Source organism: Podarcis raffonei, chromosome 8 (genome assembly GCF_027172205.1).
Source record: "Podarcis raffonei isolate rPodRaf1 chromosome 8, rPodRaf1.pri, whole genome shotgun sequence".
NCBI lineage: Eukaryota > Metazoa > Chordata > Lepidosauria > Squamata > Lacertidae > Podarcis > Podarcis raffonei.
Window position 1 is genome coordinate 38,578,382 of NC_070609.1, and position 26,000 is coordinate 38,604,381.

The 26,000-nt window shown below is 46.5% G+C and overlaps 1 protein-coding gene across 1 annotated transcript in view; it reads left to right on the forward strand.

The window, feature by feature from the left end:
• The window catches only part of HYDIN (HYDIN axonemal central pair apparatus protein), a 138,761-nt gene that overhangs the window by 89,638 nt on the left and 23,123 nt on the right, over positions 1 to 26,000 (forward strand). The window contains exons 43-68 of the mRNA XM_053399391.1: positions 894 to 1,077; positions 1,830 to 1,971; positions 2,910 to 3,084; positions 3,812 to 4,453; positions 5,002 to 5,217; positions 6,625 to 6,818; positions 7,063 to 7,245; positions 8,238 to 8,357; positions 8,814 to 8,973; positions 9,063 to 9,235; positions 9,681 to 9,879; positions 11,494 to 11,593; positions 13,145 to 13,244; positions 14,300 to 14,468; positions 15,492 to 15,730; positions 16,328 to 16,448; positions 17,455 to 17,659; positions 17,910 to 18,145; positions 19,348 to 19,499; positions 19,598 to 19,787; positions 20,826 to 20,937; positions 21,201 to 21,452; positions 23,240 to 23,382; positions 23,790 to 24,008; positions 24,888 to 25,048; positions 25,328 to 25,452. Of these exons, the coding sequence (XP_053255366.1) occupies positions 894 to 1,077; positions 1,830 to 1,971; positions 2,910 to 3,084; positions 3,812 to 4,453; positions 5,002 to 5,217; positions 6,625 to 6,818; positions 7,063 to 7,245; positions 8,238 to 8,357; positions 8,814 to 8,973; positions 9,063 to 9,235; positions 9,681 to 9,879; positions 11,494 to 11,593; positions 13,145 to 13,244; positions 14,300 to 14,468; positions 15,492 to 15,730; positions 16,328 to 16,448; positions 17,455 to 17,659; positions 17,910 to 18,145; positions 19,348 to 19,499; positions 19,598 to 19,787; positions 20,826 to 20,937; positions 21,201 to 21,452; positions 23,240 to 23,382; positions 23,790 to 24,008; positions 24,888 to 25,048; positions 25,328 to 25,452 (4,912 nt within the window). The remainder of the gene's footprint in view (positions 1 to 893; positions 1,078 to 1,829; positions 1,972 to 2,909; positions 3,085 to 3,811; positions 4,454 to 5,001; positions 5,218 to 6,624; positions 6,819 to 7,062; positions 7,246 to 8,237; positions 8,358 to 8,813; positions 8,974 to 9,062; positions 9,236 to 9,680; positions 9,880 to 11,493; positions 11,594 to 13,144; positions 13,245 to 14,299; positions 14,469 to 15,491; positions 15,731 to 16,327; positions 16,449 to 17,454; positions 17,660 to 17,909; positions 18,146 to 19,347; positions 19,500 to 19,597; positions 19,788 to 20,825; positions 20,938 to 21,200; positions 21,453 to 23,239; positions 23,383 to 23,789; positions 24,009 to 24,887; positions 25,049 to 25,327; positions 25,453 to 26,000) is intronic.

Sequence of the window (26,000 nt, forward strand, 5' to 3'; positions counted from 1 at the left end):
TTCTAGGGTCCCTTTTTCTGGTGTGATTCCAGTGGAGAGCTAGTGTGGCCCAGAGTCCTGTGCACTTGGCTATCAAATACCCATTGCCAAATCACAATTCCTGGCCAATCACAATAAAGAAATGGAGGGACCATGAGCACCTGTCAACCTCAGTTTTCCAGTCTCTAAAATGATAGTGCTAATGACACATTTATTGCAGGTAGTTTTATCACTACTATCGTATTATCAATTCTTGTTCCATATTGTAAATTTAAAAAGTCAGGTTTTTGTCACAAGGAATTTATAAATCAAATGTTTGCAGTTGTGAAGACTGCCAAGGGAATTGGGAGAGCAAAGAATTGAAGAGGTGAGTGTGAGCAGATAAAGTTACCTGCACTTAGGCTCTCTTGTAGCTGCCAAACAAGAAATAGGGTTTCCTACGGTGCTAAGGACTATGGATCACTTCTACTTCGAATGAGCTCCAAAAATGTGGAGCAATAGCTATAATCTAGATCCAGTCGACTAGCAGGATTCCCATTAAAACGTCTTTTGCAAAGATGGTTGTGAAACAGTCCCTGCCCACTCAGGCTTACAATCTAAGAAACACAACACACAAGGAAAAATGGATGGGGTGAGAAGAGGGGAAAAGCAAGCTCAGGCACCACTTCTTAAATATTAGTTCTCAGCATGACCAGCTGTCATATGAACAGTTCAGGGGCCGGAGGTGCCTTATGGAGTTGGGGCTTTTTGGCAAAGCTGCCGGGATGAACCTCCTGCTTCCCACCTCTCTCATTCAGGCAGCCTATCAGCAGAGTGACTGCTGCCAGGAGACTCCTGCTGCAACAGGATCTGTGCCTGGCAGTGGCCAAAGCCTTGCCTGAGCCTAACGAGGATGTGCTTTCATTTGCCAACAGCTGAGCGACTGCTACCGTGGCATGGTGTTTGATGGGCTGGATACCTTGTTTGCCCGCAGCATGGCATCGGCGCTTACCTGTCTACTCAAAGCTATCAACAACAGGCGCCACATCTATTTTGTGAACCTGTTCCAGGACTTTGTTGCTATGAAAGCCAGAGAGAAGGCCAAGCAAGAGCAGGAAGGTAAGGAGGAGGAGGAGTTGGGAAGGTGGTGGCCCCTTGCTTAGCCCAGCTGTTCCTCTTTGCTTTGCTTCCAGTTGCTGAGAATCAGGGATGGGGGAGAAATTCAATTTTGTATATTTGGTTTACAGGCTTTCCATACATTAGGGAAAATCTTCACTTGCCCCGGTTTTCAACAATTTGGGTTTGTTCGCACAAAAAGGTGGTTTCCTTTAAAAACTCAAAAATCTTGGGGTCTTGCTCAACAACTATGTGGGTGCTAGGAAATTAACTTTGTGAAATATGGCAACCCCAAGTGTGCATAAAAATGCAAATATAAGGGAACATTGCTTTGCAGAAATGTGTTTTAGGCAAAACTGCATACAAACTTACGTATATTAGGAAATATTAGCAGTCAAATGTTGATGAATTTTCAGGAGGATTTGTTTTTTATTTTTATTTTTTAAAAATGCAAACTCATTTGGAAATGTGGAAAACAAACTGAAGAGTGGAAAGATGAGAAATGGAAATGGAGAGATTCACCCCTCCCTACTGTATATAGAACCCAATCATTCTCTCCCAGGATTTTAGCTTAATGCTACTACTCAGTTTGATTTGCAGCTCCCCTGTTTTGCTGTCCCCACCCCCTGATATTTGCTCCGCAATAAATTTAATGGGTTGGGGGCATGAGTGGCATGAGGTATTGCCACTTGCCTTGGATGTGGCTCTCCTGGTAAGTTTCTGGTGTCTTTCTTTCTCCTTTGTCTGCTTGGAAGAACGGGAGCAGCAGGAGGCCATTGCAAGAGAGAAGGTTCGTCTTCAGGAGATGGATGAAGAGGAGTATGATGCCCTCACCGAAGAACAAAAAGTCCAGTTTGATCATGAACTGTTGCTGGCCCTGCGTGAGAGAAAAAAGAGGTCAGAGCAGGCCTGGGAATATACTCTGTCCCTCAAAGAGCGGGGAGGACATTGTCACTGTGGGCAGTGATTGTAGAGTTATCCTTGGATGTAGTTCGCTAGTCATTTCCATTATAATATTTGCTGCTATTCATCCTCTCATTGTGGCTTCTTTCCCCAGGCTTGATCCCTGAACTGTGAGAAGCACATGTCCCCAAGGGTGTTTAAGCATGTAAACTGGGGGAGATGAGGGCAAATAAGCATACTTTGAAAGGTTCAAGAAGGAGACCCTAAATGCTGAGCCAACATTCAGACAGCCCAATACACTGCAACCAGAATGTGGTGATGGCACCAAATCCCTGTAGTTCCAGTTTCTGGAACTAAGAGTTCAGATTCCACCTCATCCTCCATATTAGAGCCCTGTTGACTCCAGGCTCCAAAGTAGGCTTCAAAGGGCCAAAATGACTCTGACCTGCCAAAGGTTGGCTGGCCCATGGTGCACCTGATGACATAATGAACTGCTCAAACAGCCTCCCTATATAGTCTTCCTAGCTGAAGAACACACACACACATGCTTTGTACTTCTTACTGATAGCTGAGGAGGGAGTGGGAGAAGAGGGCAAGAGGTTTCACAAGGACATTCTTGCTCGTGGTTGGGGCATCCTAAATTGCTGGTCATCCTGGAAGCCATACTTCTCCCCATGCCTAGTTACCTGGCTTGCATTTGCCTGGCATCGGAGCCTCCCAACTGCAGCCACCTGCTGCCTTTTTAGCCAGAAGCAGGGGTGGGAAAGCCTCTGGGCCCTTTTGAGTACTCTGAGATGGGGTTCGGTGGCTGAAGAGGCTGAGCTGATTCATACTTGATGGGGGGGGGAGAGAAAAGCTTGATTTGGGGGAGTTTTTCAAGCACCTGGGAAGTGAATTAAGTTCCTGATTTTCCTGTGTGCCATGCATTGAAGGGAGCAGGAGAAGCTGGCTCGGGAGCTGGAGGAGAAGAAGCACCAGCAGGAACTGGAGCGCCTGCGGGAGGAGGAGGAGATGAAGAGGAAGAGCAAGCGCTACAAGAGGGAGGCAGCAGTGGCCAAGGAGAAAGAGGAGGCTGCAGCAAAGAAGGCCCAGCAAGGAGGCAAGCAAGTAAGTCCCAAGCAGCCCTTGAACCCAGTGGTTCCCCCAATGGGTGGTACTTGCCCCTCCCGCCAGGGGACAGTGGGATTACCTAGAGGCAAGGGGGTGGCAGGGCAGTACTGGAGGTATAAACGACTATCAGATTTTGAAAACCTGGTCTCACTGGACCAAGTTAATCAGTTTTGTTGAAGTAGTTAAACCAAATTTCATTTAATTTTGAAAAAATGTGCAGTATATTGTTACTATTCTGAATTGTATTGTGTTTTTACGTTCCTTAGTGTGTCATGCAAACTGCTATTCTGAATAATGCTTTTTATAGGGTAGGGTAGGGGGCACTGGGAATGAGTTTACGGAACCAAGGAGGTAGGAGCCCAAAAAAAAGTTTGGGAACCACTGATCTAGGGGCATGTGGCTGATGGAGAAAAGAGATAAGATTCCTATGGCTAAGTGATGCACCAGCTCATGCCAGAGCACTTATCTCCACTTGGCAGCATCGGGCAGTTTGAGTGGCTTTGTTTCTTAAAGCTTTAGTGACCAGTTTGTGGGGAAGTGGCCTGCATTTTTTAGGAATAAGCCAAGTCCCAGGTGGCTCTCAACATCATCACCACCATCATGCTGTTGGGACACTTGGATCCTTTAGAATGCTTGAAAGGGTGGCTATATGGGCTCCTAGCTGCAAGGCTGAAACTGCGTACTTGACAGGCTCTCCCTTTTCCCCTTGGTTCTGCTCTTCCAGAACGCCCCAGTGCCTGCTTTGAAATCTGACGGGAGGCTGAATGAAGGGATTGAGCGGAAAGCATCCGCCAAGGAGCGCCCAGAGTTTAATGTCAATGACAAAGATGAGAAGAAGAGGAAAAGTAAGGCGGGCCCACAGAATGGTCAGCCAGGAGCTGCCCCACCCGTAGCCCAGGAAGATGAGGAAGCTGAGAAGGAAATGATGAGCGAGAGTGAGAAGAACTTGGCTCTGAGGTTCAAGCTCTACGATGCCAACCAGAAAGACATAGTCCAGATCCTGACCTTCTGGGACAGAGTTCAGTTGGTGCAGCTGCTGCCACCCGGCTCTGAAGAGAAGCAGGAGGAAGCAGAGGACCAGCGGCAAGCACCCTCAGGCCGCAAGGGCAGGAAGGACAGGGAGAGAGAGCGCCAGGAGAGATTAGAGAAGGAGAGAGCAGAGAAGGAGCGCCTGGAGAAAGAGAGAGTGGAGAGAGAGCGCCTAGAGAGGCTCAAAGCGATGGAGGACAACAGGGCTGGAGGGCAGGAGGGAGAAGGGGGAGAACCAGATGTGGGGATCCCATGCTTGGAGTTCCAGGTGCTCAGTTCTGAGGACTCCAGTGGCAAGAGGATCCTGGAGAGTGGCAAGCTGCCAGATATCGTCCAGGTGGGGACCCTCAGTGATTTTCACAGAATGTGGGCTAGCCTCCACACACCAGAGAAATGGGGATTATTCTAGTGGAAAGGAACCTCTCCAGTATTAGCAAGAACGTAGAAATTTAGCTTGAGGGAGCCTTACAGATGTGATGGAATCCTGAAGACCTCAGTTTTCATTTAGAGAATAAGCATGATTCTAGCTCTCATAGAATATTGGTTTAATTGTTTATGCACAGCACAGGCAGGTCTTCAGGCAGGCAATGACAGTTTGAGACGGGCAAATGGCTCATAGTCTCGAGAAAAGAATGGCCAACAGATCCAGACATCCTTTCATGCCATCCTTCAACAGCTATGGTGCTGTGGGCAGCTGGTCTTTTAAATCCCCTTTCTATGTGTGGGAAGGATGCAGTTCCACCTAGATGCCTCTAGTCTCCCGTGGCCACTACTAGGAAGAACAATATGCCCACTGGTATAAAGAAAGAGGCAGGTCATTTCATTTGCATTTTACAATAGCAGCATTGCAATGAGGCCTTAATATAGCTTTCTTTCTTGCTGTAGATCTTGAATGGCTTGGGACTGGGTCCTTCTGGGCCACCCATTCCTCCCACTGCCTGTTTCTCTGTGATCCCATATCCGGAGAAGCGGGCAGCACCAGTTCCTGGAGAAGCTCTCAAGCATTTCACCTTCCTCTCACCTGAAGATCCGAGTCTGGAGGAGGACAAGAAGGAGACTGAGAATAACTTGGAGATTCCAGTGAATCTCCCTACAGTAAAGGTAGAGGGCCTCTTTGCTCCTTCATGGGAAAAACAGAACCTGAGAAGGGGAAAGTCTGCCAATAAAGTTGCACAATAAGGAGGACTGACAAACGCCATTGTGATCAGGGAAGCTGGGTTTGTTGCCTGGGAGGCAAAACTAAAAAAATGAACCCCTTCTCCATCCAGTCAGGTCTTTGGGTTCCTCTACACGTATGCTTGTTTTCTGCTTGACCCATGCTTTCTAGCCAGGGGTCTGTCTTTGCCCCACCGCTTTCCCCCAGAAAACCTGCTCTTCAGTGATGAATCAGAGCAAATGTCAATCCACGGAAAACCTGATTGCTGTTTGTTCCAACTGAGCAATAAACAATGGGTTTTCCTGGGAGAAAGCAATGGGGCAAACAGAAGTATGCGGAGCCCTCTGTTACATACACTGACCAGGTCAGCATGCTGACTAAATCAGAGGTAAGGCTGCCTTAATTGCCAGGCATGTGAAACACATCACACTGGATGGAAAGGAGCACCCCCAACTGTCGTTGACCAAGGGAGAGATGCCAGCATTTGGGGAAGACAAAGATGATGTTGATCCAGAATGAGACTTAAGAAAGCAAAAAACTTTTCACGCATAAAAAATACTAAAATTTTAAACTAGACAACAGTTCTGACTACTAGACTTAAGTGGCAATTGCATACTCGCTTACCTGAAAGTAAATAATACAGAACTCAGTGGGCTTACTTCAGAGTAGGTATATTCAGGATTGTACTGTAAATAGTGTATTGGGAACTGAATCTCTGCAGACTAAACAAGATTTATAACTGGTAAAAATGTAGCAGTTGGTTTACATAATAGGTTTTGGTGGTCTAATTATTACTGATCTTTTATGATCCATGATCAATAATTGTTAAGATTGAGTAACCTAATGTTAAATAAGGTTCTACTAAATAAATAATTTTCTCTTTTTTGGATAATGGAGTAGACATTTTTGTTAAAGCTTCTTGGGATGTTTAACTTATAAATAAAATAAATATCATGCAATGATCTGGATTGATGACTCCCTTTCAGAAAAAAATATTTGCTTGTGAAGAAGTCTAGGCAGTGGATGTCCCTTTGTCACCATTTGCTACTTTTCCCATGGCTCCAGAACCATCCTCAAGATCCATAAGGGGAAATGGAACTCCTGGAGGAATTACACATATGGATTAGATATGTAAAATAGGTATTTCTGTTCATGGTGTTAGAAGGCCTAAAGATTTCTAGTAGTAATAGTAAATCTGGATTAAAAGGGGGGTGGGAAGGAGAAATGGGGGGGCAGCATTTTGATGAGGACAACTGTGTGTGTGCCATGAAAACCTGCAAGAAGCAACAGCAGTATATCTACAATAAGCTGCCTGCTTCTCTCTTTCCTCCTGTGTTTCTTCTGGGTCTTAGGAGGAACAGACAACCCCAACCCGAGGCAAGGGCAAGAAGGAGAAAACCGACATAACCCGTGATTCTTCAAAGGATAAGAAAGGCAGCTCTCGTGGCAGGAAGGGTATTCATCCTACCCCTGGTGCAGTAACAACTCTGTCAGAGCTAGATCAGGGTGGCCTCACAGGGGAACCATCTACTGAGAAGCTCAGCCGGTAAGGGAGCAAGCAATAGGGCCTGGGACATGTCTCACAGCAGACAGAAAGCACTTGTGTGCCTCTGGCTAGCCAGGGCTGGGGTGCAGCTTGAAACATTGGCTGAGCAGAAGCAGAAAGTGAGCCTTGCATGCTGATCTGGTGGGGGTGAGGGTGGGCAGAACTCTGCTCCTATGATCCTTGCATACCCATATACCCCACCCCAGTTGTTTGAGGTAGACTCTTTGTGCTTTGTATTCCACAGGTTGACCTGCTTTCGTTGGACGGTCCCTGCTAATGGAGAGGTTACAATGCGCCTCCATTTCTCTTCCACCACAACAGGGTACTTTGATCAGGTCCTAAACTTTGAGATCCTGGGGACCCAGCGACAGTATCAAGTTTTCTGCAGGGGTGTCTGCATATATCCATCCATTTGCCAAGATCCTACGTAAGTGCTAGGAAAAGGGCACTGCCTAGTTATATAAGCCTTCTGGGCTAGGATCCAGAGCTGGCCTGAGAGATGTGTACCTTCACCTCCTTAAAATAAAGCTGCATCTAGTACCCAGCAGAAAGGTATTCTGCAAATATGAGGTCCTGGCACAACACAGAAGAGAGAGGATGCTCCAAGCAGATAACATGTCTCCTGCTGATGTGGTTTCAGACACTGGCTGAGGGCTGTGCCCTTGACTGCTCCATGAATCTATAGGTCTCTTCTCTTTGTGGTGAATTCTGTTTTCTTTCTGAAGACAGTAAGGAAAAATGCTGCCAAAGGCTGATATGGAAATCAGACATCTGTATAAAGCAGTTATAATGAGAGTGAACCTCATTCCTTGCCCCTCTTGTATTATACCTGCCAAGACACTGTGCAGTCAGACTATTTGCTGAAGCACCTCTACATCCAGGCAAATAATGAGATGTGGATGCTTGTCCTGAGCAGGTGAATTTTCCAACTAAAAGATACATAGAGATTACACTACCATGGGGGTAAAGATTATACCCATTTTCCTCATAGGCAAAGAAATTTAGAATTGGATTTCTCTTGAATATCATCAACATTAGTTGACAGTATAAGGTTTGTCTCATCTTGGCATCGAGGCCAAGGGACTCAGTAGTTCACAGGCTATTTATTTGAGGGGCATGTTTGTATTGCCACCTCCCCCATGGGTGCTATGCCATCACATGAGTTGATGTTGCCACCTGTTGTCCAAGGCAGGAAATGTTCAAACTTGAGACTATTACTACTCCCTGTCCTTCTTACCCAATTCATTTCTTGCTTTTGTCCAAGGTGGACAAACCCCCAGCATGGCCATAGCATGGATCTCCTTCCAACAGGGATATTTGCCCCTTCCCCAAGGGACCACCTGAAGTTCCACTATTGCAGTCTTGTTGATCTTTCCCCCATTGCACACCTCCTGATGCATTTCTGCTTCTTTTCTCCAGGATTGTCTTCCCACACCGTGTAAAGAGCGTCAAAGCCGATGACATAATATCCAAAAAGTACATCATGAATTTGGGGGTCTTTCACTTTGGCCCCTTGCTGTGTGGGAAGTCAAGGGAAAAGTAAGTGCCGGTTGTGTTCAGCATAAAAGGACAAGCAGTTAGCCCAGAACTTCAGTGGTATTGAACTCACTGGTTGACAATATACCAGAATTGTTGAAGTGCCCCCACATGAGCTAGAAACCTGAATGCTGGGTCCAAGCCCCATGATCAGTGAAGAACATTTTCAGTGCAAAAACAAGCTGTCCAGGGTCGTGAAATGATTCTTCAAATTCTGCCAAACAATCCTCCACTTTTGTGTTCTCCATCCTGGCTGTAAAAGAAGGCATGATTCCATGATGCAGGTCTCCCTTGAGTGCAAATTGCTCAGTCCGCACAGGATGTTGCCTGCTCCAGGCAAACATATCTGAGCCAGGGAACATGGGAAGTGCTTCAGTGTTAGGCAGTGCCTTGTCATGAGAGGCAAGTGTAGCCCTGCTCTCCCCTGCAACTCCCAATGTAAGCTATTCATGCCTACAGGTACAAGGCCCTGCGATACCCCAATCATTATGAAAAGCTCACCATCCTCAACATATCTCCTTTGGATGCGGAAGTTCATTTCTTCTTCCAGTATGACTCCAAGGCAGTCACATACCTCTTTGACCCCCCTACCATGACACTCAAGCCCAACGAGAAGCAGGTAATGACATGAGGCAGCCATTGTCTGTAGTGTGCATTTCACGCAAGTCAAGGCTTTCCAGCTGAATGTGTGTCATCCTGACTCCCCAGGAGCTGACAATTTGGGCTTATCCAACAGCCAGTGGTATATTTGAGGACAACATTGTCTGTTGCATTAAAGAGAATCCAGAGCCTGTAATCTTCCGGGTCAGCTGCCAAGGAGTTCGCCCAGAGCTGGAGCTAGATCGTCGGCTGGTGCATTTTGAAAAGCTCCTATTGCACAGGTAGATCCCGCTGCTTTGACCAATCTCCAGTTGCTTCCTCTGCTTTAAGTTCCTTGAACGTTTTTGGATGCAGCAGGAGTTTGAGACATGAACTTTCACCATTGACCTCTGAGCTTTCCAGGGTAGCACACAGTGTATTTCTCTGCATTGAGTGAGGTTTGAAGGGCATGTAAACTGTGAGCATGTAAAACTGAAGTTGCTGGCCTTGCTTATTCAGTTAAGGCTGTGTGCAAATGAATCCTCTGCTCAGCCATTATGCGAGCTACAGCATGGAACTCAACTGGGTGTCATTCTCCAAGAGATGTTCCTTTCCTTTTGCGATATGAGTCATGGCCACTTTCCCAGTTGGGTGAACATGATCTCACCTGCCCAGCATAAAGAGGCACGGCAAAACTCTTGTAGCCCCCAGAAAACGATGCTGCTTTGGCTTCTCTTGTTTCTGCAGAAAGGAGACAAAGCCACTCTACCTCAAGAACTTCACTCCTCTGCCTGTTGCATGGAGGGTCAGCGGCATGGAGAACATTGGTGATGATTTCTCTCTTGCCGTTGATATGGGTGTGATTGAACCCTACTCAGAGTACTGCCTGCTAGTGAACTTTAGAGCCACAAAGACACTCAACATTAAGAAGGCCATTCGCCTAGAGGTGAGCATTCCTTGGCAGCTACAGTCCAGTTGGTTGGGTCTTGCATGCTGCCACTTTTCCTGGTGTGGGGTTTTTTTTTTTTTTTTGCAAAAGCTTGGGAGTGTCTCTGGTCCTTGGGGCTGTAAAAATATCAGGGTGGTGCTTACAGAAACAACCCTATCATTTGGCAGGATGGGGCACCTGCCTCAGTTGGCAAATCCTGTGGGGCAGCAGTGAGGTGCTGGAGGACAGAGCTGTGTGTGCTACATTGTCTTCCCTGCACCCCCTCACTTGGCATACTGTCCCATCAGTCACCTACGTTGACGTTCATTCCAGGGGATACTCTGGTCAGCCTCTACATGTGGAAAGGTGAGGACCCCATTTTGTCCTTTGCCTGAAGCAGCATAAAATATTGGCCAGACTCTGGGCACTTCTTTAGCTCTCTGTATCATTTGGTGTCTAGGGCTTGAACTAAGACCAGAATCAATTTAAAAGTTACACCCTACTCACTTGCAGAATATAAATTTTCATCCTAAACTGTAGTAAAACATTGATGGAAATAATGGTGGTTTTTTTCTGATTGCTTCTGAGCGCTGCAAGTATCAGTCATACTTTTGAGACCAGATAATTGCAAGTTATGGCAACAAGAATGTGTGTGCAGATAAGAATGTGTGTGTTTGTTCTGGGCAAAGCCAGTTGTGGAACTCTTCACCAAGCCACAAGCCCTAAGAGGGTTCTCAGCCCCCTCTCATATTCTTCTGTGCAGACGAGTTAAATTTGGATAACTCATTGGGTTAGAGCATGGTGCCGACAGTGCATATTCCTGCATTGCAGATGGTTGGACTAGTCAGGCATGGCCAAACTCGGCCCTCCAGATGTTTTGGGACTACAATTCCCATCATCCCTGACCACTGGTCCTGTTAGCTAGGGATGATGGGAGTTGTAGTCCCAAAACATCTGGCGGGCCAAGTTTGGCCATGCCTGGACTAGATGATCCTCAGACTCCCTTCTAAACCTATGATTCTATGAGATATCTGTGAGGTATCTTAACTATCACTAGAGCCTTCTCTAATCTTGCTTCTGCAGGATTTCTTCCATCAAAATCTCTCTCTGTCCTTTCATCAGCCCTCCTCTTCTCTTTCTTCCTCAGGATTCTCTGCTGCTTATAAAGCAGAACTGACCACTCCTGCTTGTTCTGCAGCTCTGCTTCCCATCACCACTCCTCATATAGGCCACCTGAGCTTAATTACAGCCAGCTGGTGTGGGTGGGGAGCACTGCTGCCTCTCCCATCTTTACCACACATATGTTCTACTGCTGGGATAAGGCATGGCTTCCCTCCTGCTCCATTTTCACAAAACTATTTGTTCCCTCTGAAAAGGGGGCAGGGAATTGTTCCCATTGTTGGGGGTGGGGGTAGCAGTGGCTTACCAAACGTGACAGAATATGACATGGCTGAGGGATTTATTTATTGTGCTTTTAAAAACATCTCCTAGGCTCTTATATCAACCACAAGGTCTAGCATCATTCTCACTGAATTCTGGTCCAGAAAATATGGCTGTATTGGCAACAAATTTCACCCAGCAAAGAGTGATCCTAAGGGAGCTCAACAGGACTGTTGCTTGCTGTCATTTCAGGTTTCAGATGTGGAAAATATTCTGGGGATTGTCCAGATTGAAAACATCCAAATCATTGCTGAGGCCTATGATGTTGCCCTGGACATCAGCTTTCCCAAAGGTGGGTTCAGCGCTTCCCAGCCAAAACCATTCTGAACTGATTGCTTACTGGAAAGAATGCTAAGTAAGGGTGGGCAGTCAAGAGTAAAGGACCAAAAGGACAATGAACCAATATTGGAAAACTAATAATAAAAAAACAAAGGACAAGAAACCTAATTCCTGGCCTCCCAAGACAGGACTTCCCTATGTCCCTTTCCTACAAATTAAACTATGCAACCCGTAAGAAGAGCCCTGCAGCAGGATCAGACCAAAAGCCCATCTAGTGCAGCATTCTGTTCCCATAGCAGCCAACCAAAGGCCACTGAGAAGCCCATGAACACGGCAAAGCACAATAGCCCCTGCTCTTCCAGCAGCTGGGGGTGTTCAGAAGCATGCTGAGGAGTAACATATAGCCACCATGAGAGCAGCCACCACTGCAGGGGCATTTCTCAGTAGATAGTTCTTTCAACATGGTCATATGTTATTGCTTCTTGTTGCACTCCCCTTTCAGAGAAGCAGATCCTGACAGGTATAGGAGCTCCTACACAATGTAGATAAGTCACTTTGGGAGTGTGTGTGTGCATGTGCGCATGATAATAGTGCTTTTGAACCCTTTCCTAAATTCATCCTGTCTCACCTGGGACCTTGTTATCATATGATTGCCTGGAGTGCAGCCTTCCACTACCTGCAAATGCACTCCAAGGGTTGTTGGACCCCCAACTTTCAACAGCCCCAGCCAGCATCATCAGTGATCAAGGATGATGGGAGTTGTAATCCAAAGCAGCCTGAGGGCACCAGAAGGGGGAAGGCTTGGACATCCCTTCTCCCCATCTTTCTTTCCGCCTTTCTCTATGCTTACCTGCTTCATCCAGACATATGCACCACCCTTTGCTCTCAAAGGAGGAGTTTAATTGGTTTTAAAAGGCAGATAAAAAAGAGCCTTGCTCTTCTGGCTGCATCATGGATAACAAAGCTTCTGGGAGAAAGATATAAAGAACTTCAAGGCAGAAACTGCCCTCTGTGAGATGTGCTTTGGCATCCTGCATCACTCCTTCCTTAGTAAAGGTAAAGGTAAAGGGACCCCTGACCATTAGATCCAGTCGTGACCGACTCTGGGGTTGCTTTATTGGCCGAGGGAGCCGGTGTACAGCTTCCGGGTCATGTGGCCAGCATGACTAAGCTGCTTCTGGCGAACCAGAGCAGCGCACGGAAACACCATTTACCTTCCCGCTGGAGTGGTACCTATTTATCTACTTGCACTTTGATGTGCTTTCGAACTGCTAGGTTGGTAGGAAACGGGAGCTCGCCCGTCGCAGGGATTCGAACCGCCAGCCTTCTGATCAGCAAGTCTTAGGCTCTGTGGTTTAACCCACAGCGCCACCCGCGTCCCTTCCTTAGTACTCTACTTCCTTAGTACTCTACAGCAATTGCTGCTGCTTCCCTCCCCCACGCCTACTGCTGCCATTGTAAGGGTTGTAATCTACCTGGTCCTGCCTGTGACTTCTACTCCTAAGGGTGGGAAAATAGCAGTGAAATCCAGACCACTCATGACAATGACTTTTGGCTGCTGCAGGTACAAATGGTGGTGTGGAGCTTGGGAATATTAAAGTCATGGATGAAGCTAAACAAGTGCTGTCCCTGAAGAACAAGGGAAAATATGAGATTGGGTACAGGTGAGCTCCATTTACTCTGAAGGCACCTTCTGTTGTGCCCTTTGTCTCCTGTTGGCTTTATTAGCATGGGCTGAAGATGGTGCACAAACACTACTGCCATCAAACACCACCCTCTTCCTCCTCAGTCCTTCTGAGATTAGTTATTGAGCTTGGCTTTACCCTAATTGTAACCCAGATTCAGGTCATTCTACATTCAGGGCTTTGGTTTAAGTAAATTCTTTGTGTTTCCAATATCTTGGCCGAGGACTTTCCTTATGGTCTAGGTATTTTGGAGGTAGGAGCAGAGTAAGTGGCATTCCTTCATCCAAGTGGCAGCCCACACTTCCCACCCACACTTTAATTTGGGTTTTCCTTATCTGCAGTAAGGAAAAACTCCTACATAAAATCCTCTGTTACGCAACTGTGGATGTACTGAAGTATGTTGTGTGGGCAGGGTTTTTGTGTGTGAGTGAGTGGTGACATTTTGCTGAGTGTTGTCTATCACCCCTCTGCTTCCATTGGCAAGCTGATCCCTGGTGGGCTGCTGATGGAGTCAGACATGGCACACTCTCTCTCTTTTAGGCTGCTTTGTGCAAATTTGATATACTGGGAAATGTGTAACTGAAAAATAAATTTTAAAATGGCTGTGCACAGGCAAACCAATACCTGAGTGCATGGCCTACAATGAATCTCAGGTTTCCAGTACCCAGGGAGGATGGAGAAGTTCCAGTTGCAGGGAGTAGACAGCACAACATCCCATCAAGCACCACCCACTAATGTGGATGGGAAACATTGAGACAGAGTTCTATTGAAATTCATCATGTGTAGATGAAAGTGCACAAAAGCATGCATGGAAAAATGGGCTCTTCAACCCACAGGCTCATTGACACAGGCTCATTGTGTGCACACCTCACGTTTTTGGGGGTCATTATATTAGTTTAAAATGGACACAGCTGGCCACAACCTTTTGGGAAGTTGTTTCAGTATCTCTTCATTTTCTTACTGCCTCTAGCTTTAGTGTCTGTCATGATTCTGGACCAGTGCTGAGGAGTCTTTGTTTTGTCCTTACTCTCTAGCTTTGTTGTGGAATCCACAGATCATGGGATGCCCAATGTGACTCCACTCTTCACCATCACACCCCAGAAAGGGAATTTGGGTCCCAATGACCGTCCCACTTCAGTTCTGATACTTTTTCGCTCTGGGAGGGAAGTGAAAATTGAGGAGAAGCCTATTCTGCAGTGCCACGTAAGAGAGCTGGCAAGAGCTGGCAGTAAAGAGGCCTTGAAATGCCTTCACTGTGTATACTTGAGTATGTGTGTGTTTGTACATGGCACATGGACTTGGTGGCTAAGCAGTGCCTTCAATGCATAGCTGCTGCTGTTACAGGATCCTTCTTTGCTTAGGTGGTCTCTCCAGAAATCACCATATGAGCGGAGAAGCCTTAGCAGTCAGCCTTTCTACCTACCAAAGAGACAAAACAGGGAAAGAAGGCTCAGAGCCAGGAGACTGGTGGTGGTAGGATGATGAATGGTCAAAGGGAGAAGAGGGAGCAGACTGGGAGGAAGAGGTGTTAGAAGCTGAAAAGGTGACAGGGTTTAATGAGCAGAGAGAGGCTATGGCAGAGAGCAATCCAGACTCAGAGGCAGAAGCGGGGGGGGGGGGTGTCAAAAGGCAGAGTGAAGGCAGGCTGCTGAAGAAACTAGGGAATCTCCCCTTCCTGCTGTGACCAGCTTCCCTGCCACTTGTCTCCCAGAGCACGTAAATAAATGAAGAGAGCAGAGCAGAGCAAAGAGAGACAAGATGGAGGAGGCGTAGACTGCTGGGGAAGGAACTGGGGGAGGAGCAAGAGAGAGAGGTGGGAAGGTGGGGACCTTTGGTCCTTGCAATTGCCTCATTGGGGCAAGATCTACTGCTGTGATCACTAGGCCTGCACTGTTTTAGTTTCTTTGAATAAAGAGTGCCTCCTGGCAGGGAGTCTGCTCTTGTGCCCAGGTGGCTTATTCTTGGAGCACTGGTCTCTGACTGCCATTCCTTATGATGACCTACATGCATTGGAACAGTTCTGTGATAGGAGGAGCCAAAGAAAACCAATCTCTCAGCAGAGTCTGTGCTGGGCAGGGGGCGTGTTTCCCACCTCTTCCTCTGCAGCTTCCAGGTGGGAAGAGAAGAACAAGAGGGTCACCAGGGCAAGGATTTGGATTGTGGTGCTTTATCGCCACAAGCTGGAGCTCATTCTTCTGCCAGCCTAATCTCTTGTCCTCTGTCTAGGTTGTTGAGCCCAACCTCTGCGAAGGAGGAGAGATCATTGCCACCATTCCCATCAAGGTGTCAGTGCATTGCATGTTTACCAAATACAGCATCACCCCCCCATCACTCATAAACTTTGGGCCTGTGGTACTCAATTCCCGGAAGACCAACAGCTTCACCATTGAGAACAAAGGGATCCTCGACTTCAAGTATGGCATCTGCAGGCAAATCCGAGATGTGGTGATCCCACTGAGGAAAGGGTGAGCAGGCAACGGGGGATGTTTTCTTGAGAGAGAGGATGGATTTGGGCTCTGAACTTGATTGCAATTTGGAGTGTGTTCTCAGGCAAAGCCAGTGTGGCCATGCAGAATCCACATGTTCAACCTTCCTTTTCCTTTCAAAACCTCATTAGGTTCCAAAGAAGTGTCATAAAATCCAGCCACTGCAATAAGGCAGCATGTTTCCAGTGTAATGAAACTACCCTGAAGGTTTGCTGCAGTTCCCCCGCCTCCCAGCCTAGAAGACTCCATGCTCTCCTTTTCACCCTCCATTCATCACCTGACACACACCGTCTAGCTGCAACAGGAAGTCATTTGCCCCTCTGGTTTCACCACTTCCTCATCAGCCTGAGATCACTGGCCCCATGCCAGCCAGCCACGGACTTGTGGCCCTCTTGGAGGTGCCTGTCTGCTGGTGACTCAGACTTTGGGAGCCTCTGACATGTGTTTGTTCATGAGTTTATCCCCAATAAGATGCATATTTCAGTTCTTCCCAACTGTAGCAAAGTCAGGCTCTGGAGTGGTGGCTGGAGTCTACACCCCCATCCAGAAGTATTTTGTTTCCACTTTCTCTTGCAGACCCTCTCATGAGAAGACCTCCCGCACTAGTGATGTCTACCTTGGCCGGCAGACTGCTCAGCTGGGAAGGCAAAGCAAGCGCACAGAATCCATGCAAAAGGATGTGACCATGGTGGTGCAGGTAGGCAGGGGCCTGCTTCCCCTTCGTCCCCATGAGCTCTGGGTCTGGCGTCTGGGTCTCTGGTGCTCTTTCTAGGCTCCTTGGGAGCTATTCTTTCCTCATTCTTTGTCCTTCAGACCTTCTGGCTATGCTGGGATAGTGTTTCCTATTGGGCAAATGTGAGACATCTTACTGTTTTGGGGAGGTTGGGTGGGAATGGTATTGCCAAATATGTTACTGTTTTCACTTATTTATAAAAGCAGCAACAATCAATATTCAGCAATTGCCTGTCCCCTCCAAGCACCAAATGTCTATTTAGTTACATTTAATGTTTAAGTCACAGTTTTTAAGAAAAGGTATCATTCCACAAGTCGCTGTGTGTTTTTGGAGGCCTATATCCATGTTCTGTTGATGTTGCCCGTGTAATAAAACTATGCCGGGTTGATTGAAAGGATTTTTTTTTTGGGGGGTCTGTTCGACTCTCTTGGATGTGGGTTGCCAATTTGTTCATTAAGTCCCAGAGTCATATAGAGTCTTCCAATACCTTGCTGGTTTTCAATGTTGTAACTTTGTGAATTGCATCTGTATGAACATTACTGTTGTTAGTTGCTTTGAGATGCTTTGTTAGAGACCAATGAATGAATTAAATGAAGTATCTAAACAAGCACATGTGCGCCATCTTGGCAGGTGCTGTGCTCAGGGAAGGAAACCAGGGAGAGGAGGCAGAGAACAGCATTCCTTGGGAACAACCTCTCCCTCCCCAGGTGTTCCACATTAATGGACTCCAGGAAGGAAGAGCAAGTAGGGTTGGATGCTCTGATTTGGTCCTCAGCTTTCAGCATCCTCAGCATTGGGCACACTGCTGCACCTGTGTAAGGTTTGCCAAGTGCAGCTTCCTTACGTTGCCAACTGTCTCTTTCACCTGCTTCTATAGTAAGCAGACCCAAAATAGCTGGTGCAGCACTACCTGCATTGGTTCAGTGGCAGCTGTAGTGAAGGCTGCCTCCTGCTTGGGCTCTCTCCATAGGCTCGCTTCTCCCTTGGCATATTCACCGTCTCCCCTGGATTTGGAACCATTCCTCCGGGAGGCCATCAGACCATCACTGTGGACTGCATTGCAGATGCAGTAGGGAAATTTGAGGAGTACATGAACATAGAGATCACTGACCGAGACCCCGACGACAACCCGGGTGGCATTCAGTACATTCTGCTTGCAGAATCGTGTGTCCCAGGTAGGTGATAGTAGCAGCTCTGGAACCATCACAGCTGGAAGGAGAACTAATCTCTTGAGTCTCTTTCATTTTGCCTGCCATCTGCAGGGAGGGAGGGATTTATTTTGTCCTGTGATATTATTCCAGGGAGTAGCCCTCCTTCCCCTGAAGCCCTGTGAAAGGAATGATAAATAATTACTTTTGGAAGAGTTGCTCTGTCCTATCTCAACTTCAATCTGTAATTAGGTTGTCCTCACTGTATTTCCCCAAGGTTTTGTGATGGATGACATGGGGAGCATTTTTGAGGAGCATCGAATCTGCAACAGCAGCAACCTCAGCCAGGTTCTGAAGACCATAGGATGCGAGTGTGTGTTTGTGACTGATGAAAACAAGTTCATCTTCAATAACGTTTTGGTTGGGCACCAGGCAGTTGCCCGGTTCAAAATCTGCAACACTGGCCGAATCCCCTGTGATGTGGTTTTTAGCGTAAAGTCCATCTCTTCCAAGGTGAGAGCATCTGCTGTGCTGGTTTTGTGTGGTAGCTGCTGCTGCTGCTGTCACCACCCCTTAGATTGGGAGTTAAGATTGTATTTATTTAACACAGCTCCAGGTGGCCATCATGGGTCTCTCTTGCAATCTTCCTAATGTTCCTCCACTGCTAGCTTTGATACCATGTTTTTATTTCCCCCTGCCTGACTGCCTACCACAAAACAGATTCCCTTCCTTGTGCTTCCTGTAGCCAGTTCCCTGCAAGGGTTGGCTAGGGCATGTAAGTTACATGACTGCGATGGGAAGACTGGAGCATGGGGAGGATTCACTTTCCCCATCTATATTCTCCCTGCAAGAGTGTACATAGGAATGAATGGCCATGCCCACCATCATGCGCTCTTGTGGTTGCATATGGTCCTCAGGGGTAAGCAAAAAGTTTGCCCATCTCTATTTAACCCAAGAAATCACCATGTACATAGCTGAAACAGAATAAAATTAATGGTCTAGGAATTTCATGTGGAAGCTTGTTATAGAAATACAGGGAAGGCTTATATGTTTGCCCCTATCATAGCAAACTGGGTCCATTGATAAATCAGTCATGGCAGCATTTGCTGCATTGGCAGAGCTGGTGGCAGCTTGGAAGGAAGCAGGCTAACTGCCAGTCCAAAATGCCACAGCTAGACTGGTAGTGGCCGCCAGGACCATATAACACTGGTCCTGAAAGACCTACATTGGCTCCTGGTATGTTTCTGAGCACAATTCAAAGTGTTTGTGCTGACCTTTAAAGCCGTAAATGGTCTTAGCCCAGTGTACCCGAAAGAGTGTCTTCACCTCCATCATTCATCCCAGACACTGAGATCCAGCTCCGAGGGACATCTGGCAGTGAGGTTACAAGGAATCAGGCAGAGGGCCTTCTTGGTAGTGGTGCCTGCCCTGTAGAATGCCCTCCCATCAGATATCAAGGAAATAAACAACTATCTGACTCTTAGAAGACATTCGGGAAATTTTTAATGTCTAATGTTTTACAATTTTTTATGCGTTGTAAGCCGCTCAGAGTGGCTGGGAAAACCCAGCCAGATGGACGGGGTATAAATAATAAAATTATTATTATTATTATTAGTCCAGGAAGTGTCCTGTCATTCTCCACATCTTCTTATTCAGGGAGGGGGCTTTCTGTGAGTGGTTTTTGAAGCTTCACCAGCTGCATGATGTTTCCACAGTCCAGTTTCCGGATCAGTGACATCTTTGAGCTCCAACCAGTGCGGATGTGCATTGCCAGCCGTTCACATGCCTTCACAAGCCTGACCTTCTCACCGCAGAGCATGCAAAACTACCAGTGCATTTTTGAGGCTGCTGTTGATGCACCGCCCAGGTATCCCAGTCATGGCTGATGGAAAGGTGGTGGCTCCTTTGGGCCATCTTCTAGACATGCACCCAAGGGCAATGTGTTCCCTTGTCTCTTACTTTCAGTGTGGTTGCAAAGTCAAGGAATTTATCCTTTGAGGTCACTGGGGATGGCAACCTCCCTCAGGTCACCATCATGCGCCCTGTGCTCCGCAATAAGAAAGGGAACCCACTCCTACTCTTCAGGAAGCTCCTGTTGGGCCATACAGAGATCCTTCCTCTGGTCTTTAAGAACTGTGGCAGCATCCTAGTCCAGGTAGGCAGCTTTGGGCATGGCAATGTTGCTCTTATGTGGTCCATAAGGTGCACTTATAAATATTTTTCTAAATAAATAATACATATGCTTTAAAAATATATTAAAGTGGTTTACAGCAATAAAACAAAAAAAAAAGAAAAACTATATGAAAGGTGAAAAAGAGGCATCAGTTAACCATTGGGGAAGAATGTGTTGCCTGCATACACCTGGGGAAATAGGAAGGTTTTCAGCAGGCATTTAAAAGTCAGCATGGAAGGGGAAGTCATGGGCTTTTTTTATACATGCGGGGAGAGCTTTTCACTTTCTTCCCACCACCCCAGTCACAGGGACAGCTACTCTAAATGCCCTGCTCTGATTTGGTCTTCTGAGATCTTTGGGACCATATATGAGAGAGGGGGGGGAGTAGTTCCGCTGCCATCACCCAACCCTCCTGTTCTTCTTTCTTGTTCTTTTTTCCACTCTGCCTCTGCCCACATCTCATCTGAGGGCTAGCCCTTGAGGAAGCAACCCTTGGCCACCATTGCTGCCACTGGGGTGTGCCGCTGAGTGAGGCTGCCCAGGAGAATGGGTGGGTGGTGTCCCTCCCCAGGGTGCCTCCCCTCCACTGTTGTCCAAGTAGCTCTCCACTTTTTCCCAGCTGCATTCTTCTTCCATGTGTTTTTCAAGCTACCCAGGGTTCCTTCTTCAAAGGGCTCAAAAGCTGCCTCCAGGAGGCTTTCATGAGTGTCTGCCGGGACACTAAAGCTACCATGCCAGAGCCAAGGGGGAGAGGGCGGTGCAGGATTGACTTAAATATCCTGGGAACAAGATCTGGCCTTGAGGTCATCAGTTTCCTATCTGTAGTTTAATGAATTAAAGTGTTTCATAGCAGCATAGGCTGAATTGGTTACCTTAAACATCTGGATGTTAAGAATTTACAGAAAAAGCTGTCAGGCAAAGTTCTGCCTATTTGATAGTATTCCAAGGTGCTGTCTGGATCTAAATGGTCTCCCAGGACTCATGGCTGTGTTGCTTTTCTTGTTTTGTCCCTTTCCCCAGCTGTTTCTCAACATCTCAGATGAAAATTGTGCTTTCACTTTGAAACACAGACCCACTACCAAGTGCATTTATATGACTTCTCAGAATGAGGAGAATGAACCCAGCGAGGGAGGTAAATGACACATGCCTGCTACCATGGCAAGGGCGCAGTAGCTGTGGAAACGTGGGCGGGGCTCCCTGTGGCACTGGCTTCCTTTTAGCCCCTTGTCCAGAGCACTGAGACGGCTGCCTGAACAAAATGTCTGCAGAGGTGCAGCTGAAGGTCTCGTAAACAAAAAGCGAAGGAAGGGCCTTTCCTTTCTCCCGGAGATCTCTGGGCCTTGTGGAGGAGGAATTCTGATATTTTGGTCTCCTATTTCCTTTGTCCTTTCATAGTCAGGAAACCTCACACGGCCTCTCTTATCCTGCACAATGGGGAGTCCGCTGAGTTTGATGTGGTTTTCCAACCCACCTTGGCCCAGCGCATTGAAGGACTGATCCACCTCTCTATTGTGGATAATCAGTACGAGGAGACCAGCATCCAAATGGTGGGCGAGGGCTACCAGGATGATGTCGTGCTGGACAACGTCCACAGCTTGATTACGGAGACTGATTCTGAAAGACATCTGGAAGAGAACACAGCCGAGGGTGAGAGAAAGGGGAGGTGCTTCAGTGAACTGGGAGTTGGACTGCTGGCAACGTGTGACAAATTTATATATATATATATTTATTTATTAAACCATTTTAACAAAACAAATTATCAATCAAATGTGTGGCAAATGTTGCCTTGTTTAGGGATCCTCCCAAAATGTGCTGGCCATACCTAGCTGATCACAGACTAACAGTTAATTGATGCAATGGATTTCCTCAGAGCAAAATCTTACCCAGAACTTAAAGATTCTATGCTGGGATAATAAGACAAACAATAATTCTTCTTGCATGGACAGCTCTCGAGGCCAACTTTATTTTTTTTATGTCTCAAGAATATAATTCTAGTACAGAATAAAAACTAGGAACTGTATTCACATCTGATGCATAAGTAGACCCAACTAATGTGGTAAACATTCGTGATATGAAGGCTATAATATTATTCATTTTTTTATTGAAAATATTTCAATTAAACAAAATAAAGTGGAAAACAAGAAAAATGAAACAAATGGTGCATAAAAAGGGGGAAAACTCACTATAATGACATACATACTTATCTAATACAAAGGCATATAAATGAAATTAATATTCTAATACATACACGATTTATAATCTACTATATTTTTTATAAATGGCTTCCAAATGTCATAATAGTGATCCATAAACAGTCTATGTCTATAAGCTATTTGTTTGTATTTTGCAAGAGTTGTCATATATTCTATCCATTGTTTAAAGGGGGGCATAGATTTATGATTCCAGCAGTGGCGGAGGAAGAGGAGTGCGGGGCAAGCGCACCACCCCCGGCAGGGTGATCCCGGTGGGGTGCCATCGCAGCTGCCCCCCCCCCGCCCGTGCTGGGCGCCACGTCCCCACAGGCGGCATACCACGCCCCTGCCTGCTGTCCGCCCCCCAGTGCCAGAGCATGAAGCTCCGCCACTGGGTTCCAGTGGATCAATATCAGTCTTTTAGCCGTAGTGAAGGTGAAAATAATCCATTTATGCTAACCAGTTGTCAAATATAGTAGGTAGATATTAAAATAATACCATCCTCTGACAATACTAGCTTTCCCCCCAAAGTAATATTTATACACTCTAGCACTTTCTTCCAAAATTTCATAAGCATTGGACATCGCATAAACATACTTTTCAAAGAAGCATTATTACATCTACAACAGGTTGTCATAGATAGTCCCTTTCTATACAAACATTAGAGTCCAATAAATTCTAAATATTATATTTTGTAGTATAAGACACAATTTTAAATTCATCGACACCTTTGCTGCAGAAGTTGATTTCTATATTTCCTAAGATAAAGAAAGTAGATTTATATCTATTTGCAGCAATACTTCTTCATACGTATTACTACATTGTTAAAAAACAAAACATAGGCAGCTTTTTTTTAGTAGTATCCCATGGTGGGCCAGATCCTGAGCCCCTTCTCCCCCAGCAGATCACTTTGAAAGGTTGGTGATGCACTGAGGAGATGGAAGCAAACTTGTGAACTTAGAAACCTGAGTTCTAAGCAGATGGAAAACAAAAGCAGGCAAGCAGCTCCAAACCGTAGTTTGGCAGCTATGCATATGGACATTCAAACCATGATGTGGGTTCTTAACGTTCAGTGCATACCATGGTTGAGTGTGGCATTTGAATTGAGCTAATGGGCAAAGGGGCTTCAAGGATCAAGAAGGCAAGTGGGAAGTAAGAAGCTACGCCTTGTGACAATGTCTTTATCACTGGGAGGCAACAAAAGCTGCCCTTGTTCAGAATACCTGGCCTCTTTCCCCACAGCTCCCCGAATAGATTGCGTCCAGTTTGGGGACTGTCACATTGGCAGGTCCTATCAGGCATCATGTACCATAACCAACCACAGCAAGTCAGATGTGATGAGATTTGAATGGCCGACTTCGGGTCCACTTCACTTCTCCCCACAGGTAGGTGGAGGCACCCCTGTCCTCAATTCTCCTTTGCTGCCAAAGCTCCCAAAGGCCCAAGGCTTTGCACCCCACTTATCTCTTGCAGGCTCCATTGTTACCAAAGGTGGGGGCAGGCTTCCACAATTGTTTAGTGTGGAATTGCCACATGTAGTCCCAACTGGAATGAAAATATGTTTCAGTATGTTGAAGATCATACAGGGGAGGCTGCAGCCTGAAGTTGCCATTGTGCTTTTCACCAGTGCTGAATTAATCCCTAAGGAGAAAAGTACAGGTCACCATCAGCGTGCACTCAGTTTACTTTCAGGGCTGTCCAGTGATCAATGCAGGTCTTTTATGATCCTGCTATTTCTCCTTGGTTATCTTGCCAACATCTGACTCTCTGGTTCTCCACACCCCTCCCCTAGGTTGGCCACCTCCACAGCGGGTGCACCAAAAACATCACAGTAACCTTGAAATCTAGCCTCCCCGTCACACTGAAAGAACAGGCCATCAAGTGCAAGGTGACCAAGATTGCCTTTCAGTTGCCAGCTGACCAAGTGCCTGATTGGGACGATCGCCTTCACACTGTCAAATGGGTGGACATCTCAAAAAGTATCACGACAACACGCCCAACTAAGAAGAAGGTAAGAAACAAGGGAGCGAAGAGGTGCTCAGAGAGGTCTCATGCAGGCACTGATGGAGCTGAATTGAACAAGGCTGAATTCTGTATCAAGGGAATGAGGATTCTAGGTCCAAGACAAATTGAAACAGGGGGGTTGCTGTATGTTGCACATGTTGTACAGCTCAGGATTTGTCACATGACCTGTTGTAGCCTTTTGCTGTTCAGGAGGTTTCTCTGCTGTTTTATTCTTCTGCTTGCTGCCTTGCCAGATATGAACCTCACCTGGCACTTGTTGGGCTCTGGGTTCAGGAGCCACACTCTCATCTGGAGATGTCAAAGGAAACAAATGCTATTTTCTTCCCAGATCTAATGGGTGGTGAAAATGAAGCCTGTCCTTTTGGGATTTACATATTACTTGGAATGAGTTACTTCCTTATTACCTGACCTGTGACGTTGTCCTAATTTATTTACTTTAACTTCTTCATAAGGTTTCATTTTCTATTTACTTCCTTCCTTTTGTATTAATTTTTCATATGTAACCCAATTTTTACTCATATTTATCCTTTTCACACTCATCGCTTCTAATGGGGACACCCATCGCAGTGTTTCCTTTGCTGAATCTCACTGGCAAAGTGGCCTCTCCTTGTGCCTCCATCCACTTGCCGGCGGTAGTAATGCCCCTAAATACCAGTTACTGGAAACCACAGGAGGAAGAGAGTGTTGTGGCACTTGGTTCCTGCTTGCAGGCTTCCTATTGACCACTGTGAGAACAGGATGCGGGGTTAGATGTGCAACTGACCTGATCCTGAAGAGCTGTTCTTAAGTTCTTAAGGTTGGAAACGAGCCACCTTGTGGTTGCTTCCTATTGTGGCTGCTTCCTATTGTTCTGCTGTTGGTGTAGGTGACTGAGACAGATCCAGAACCTGCTCACACGACTGTGGAAGACAGTGGCCGAGAACTGGAGCTCTGGGTGAGTGCCACTGTGGACTACGCACAATACAAAATGGAAGTGGAGACAGTGAACTTCAAGGACACTTTGCTGTTCCAGACAAGGGTGTACGAGTGAGTAACAAATATGCAGAATCTTGTTCAGAGGCTGCCTTCTATTTTTGTGGACCCCCCCTTTTGTGGAGTCCAGCTTCCCCTACCTTACAGTGTGCTGGACACATATACCTGCATTCCCATGACTGATTCATGCTTCAGGCCACCTTGTTTTCCCCAAACTTAGTGATGAAGAGGATTGAGTATATGTGACCAGAGCACAGTGACTCCTCTATTTCCTTTGTTCTGAGCCAGACCTCCCAATTTCCTCCTTTTCTCTCTGCCCTCTTGTTCTACCAGTGTGGAGCTGTCTAATACAGGGAACGTGCAGCTAGAATACACCTGGAATGTGGTCATGGAGGAGACCGGGAGGGCAGTCAACTTTGCTACTGAGGCTTTGGCAGCCAGCCCAGAAGGTGCAACAGGTAAGCCTTAGTGGGCTTCTCAGGCTCTCCACCACTTCTCAGGTGCCTTGAGAACATCCTCAGATCCTTCCCTTCTAGCTTGTGGAACATCACACACCCCTGCCCGTTGGCCCTTTCCTCTCATCTTTTTGGATCTTTCAAGACTGTTCATATATTTGCCTGGGACATTCAGGGCAGGTTGCAACAGGTACAACAGTAGCTGCATCAGCCAGAAGGGAGTTACTTGCCAAGGGATGCTTTCTAGAGAGTTAATGGGGAACTTTTAGCTTGTCTGTATGCTTATTTAAAACATTTCTTTGGCAGTTCACAAGCATATAAATACATTTTCTATTAAAAAAAACCCAGCACATTTGTAGTAAAGTCTTTCCTAACTTCACTACAACATTAAAATGCAATAAATGCATCCAGATTAAGCAAGACAATTTTTACAACAGCATCACAACAGAAAAGCAGCACACCACCCCTCCCCAGCTATCACAATATGGATCTCAGCAGCTGCAATGCAACTTCATTTGAATATCTAAGCAGAGAGACAAGTCTATCTGCAA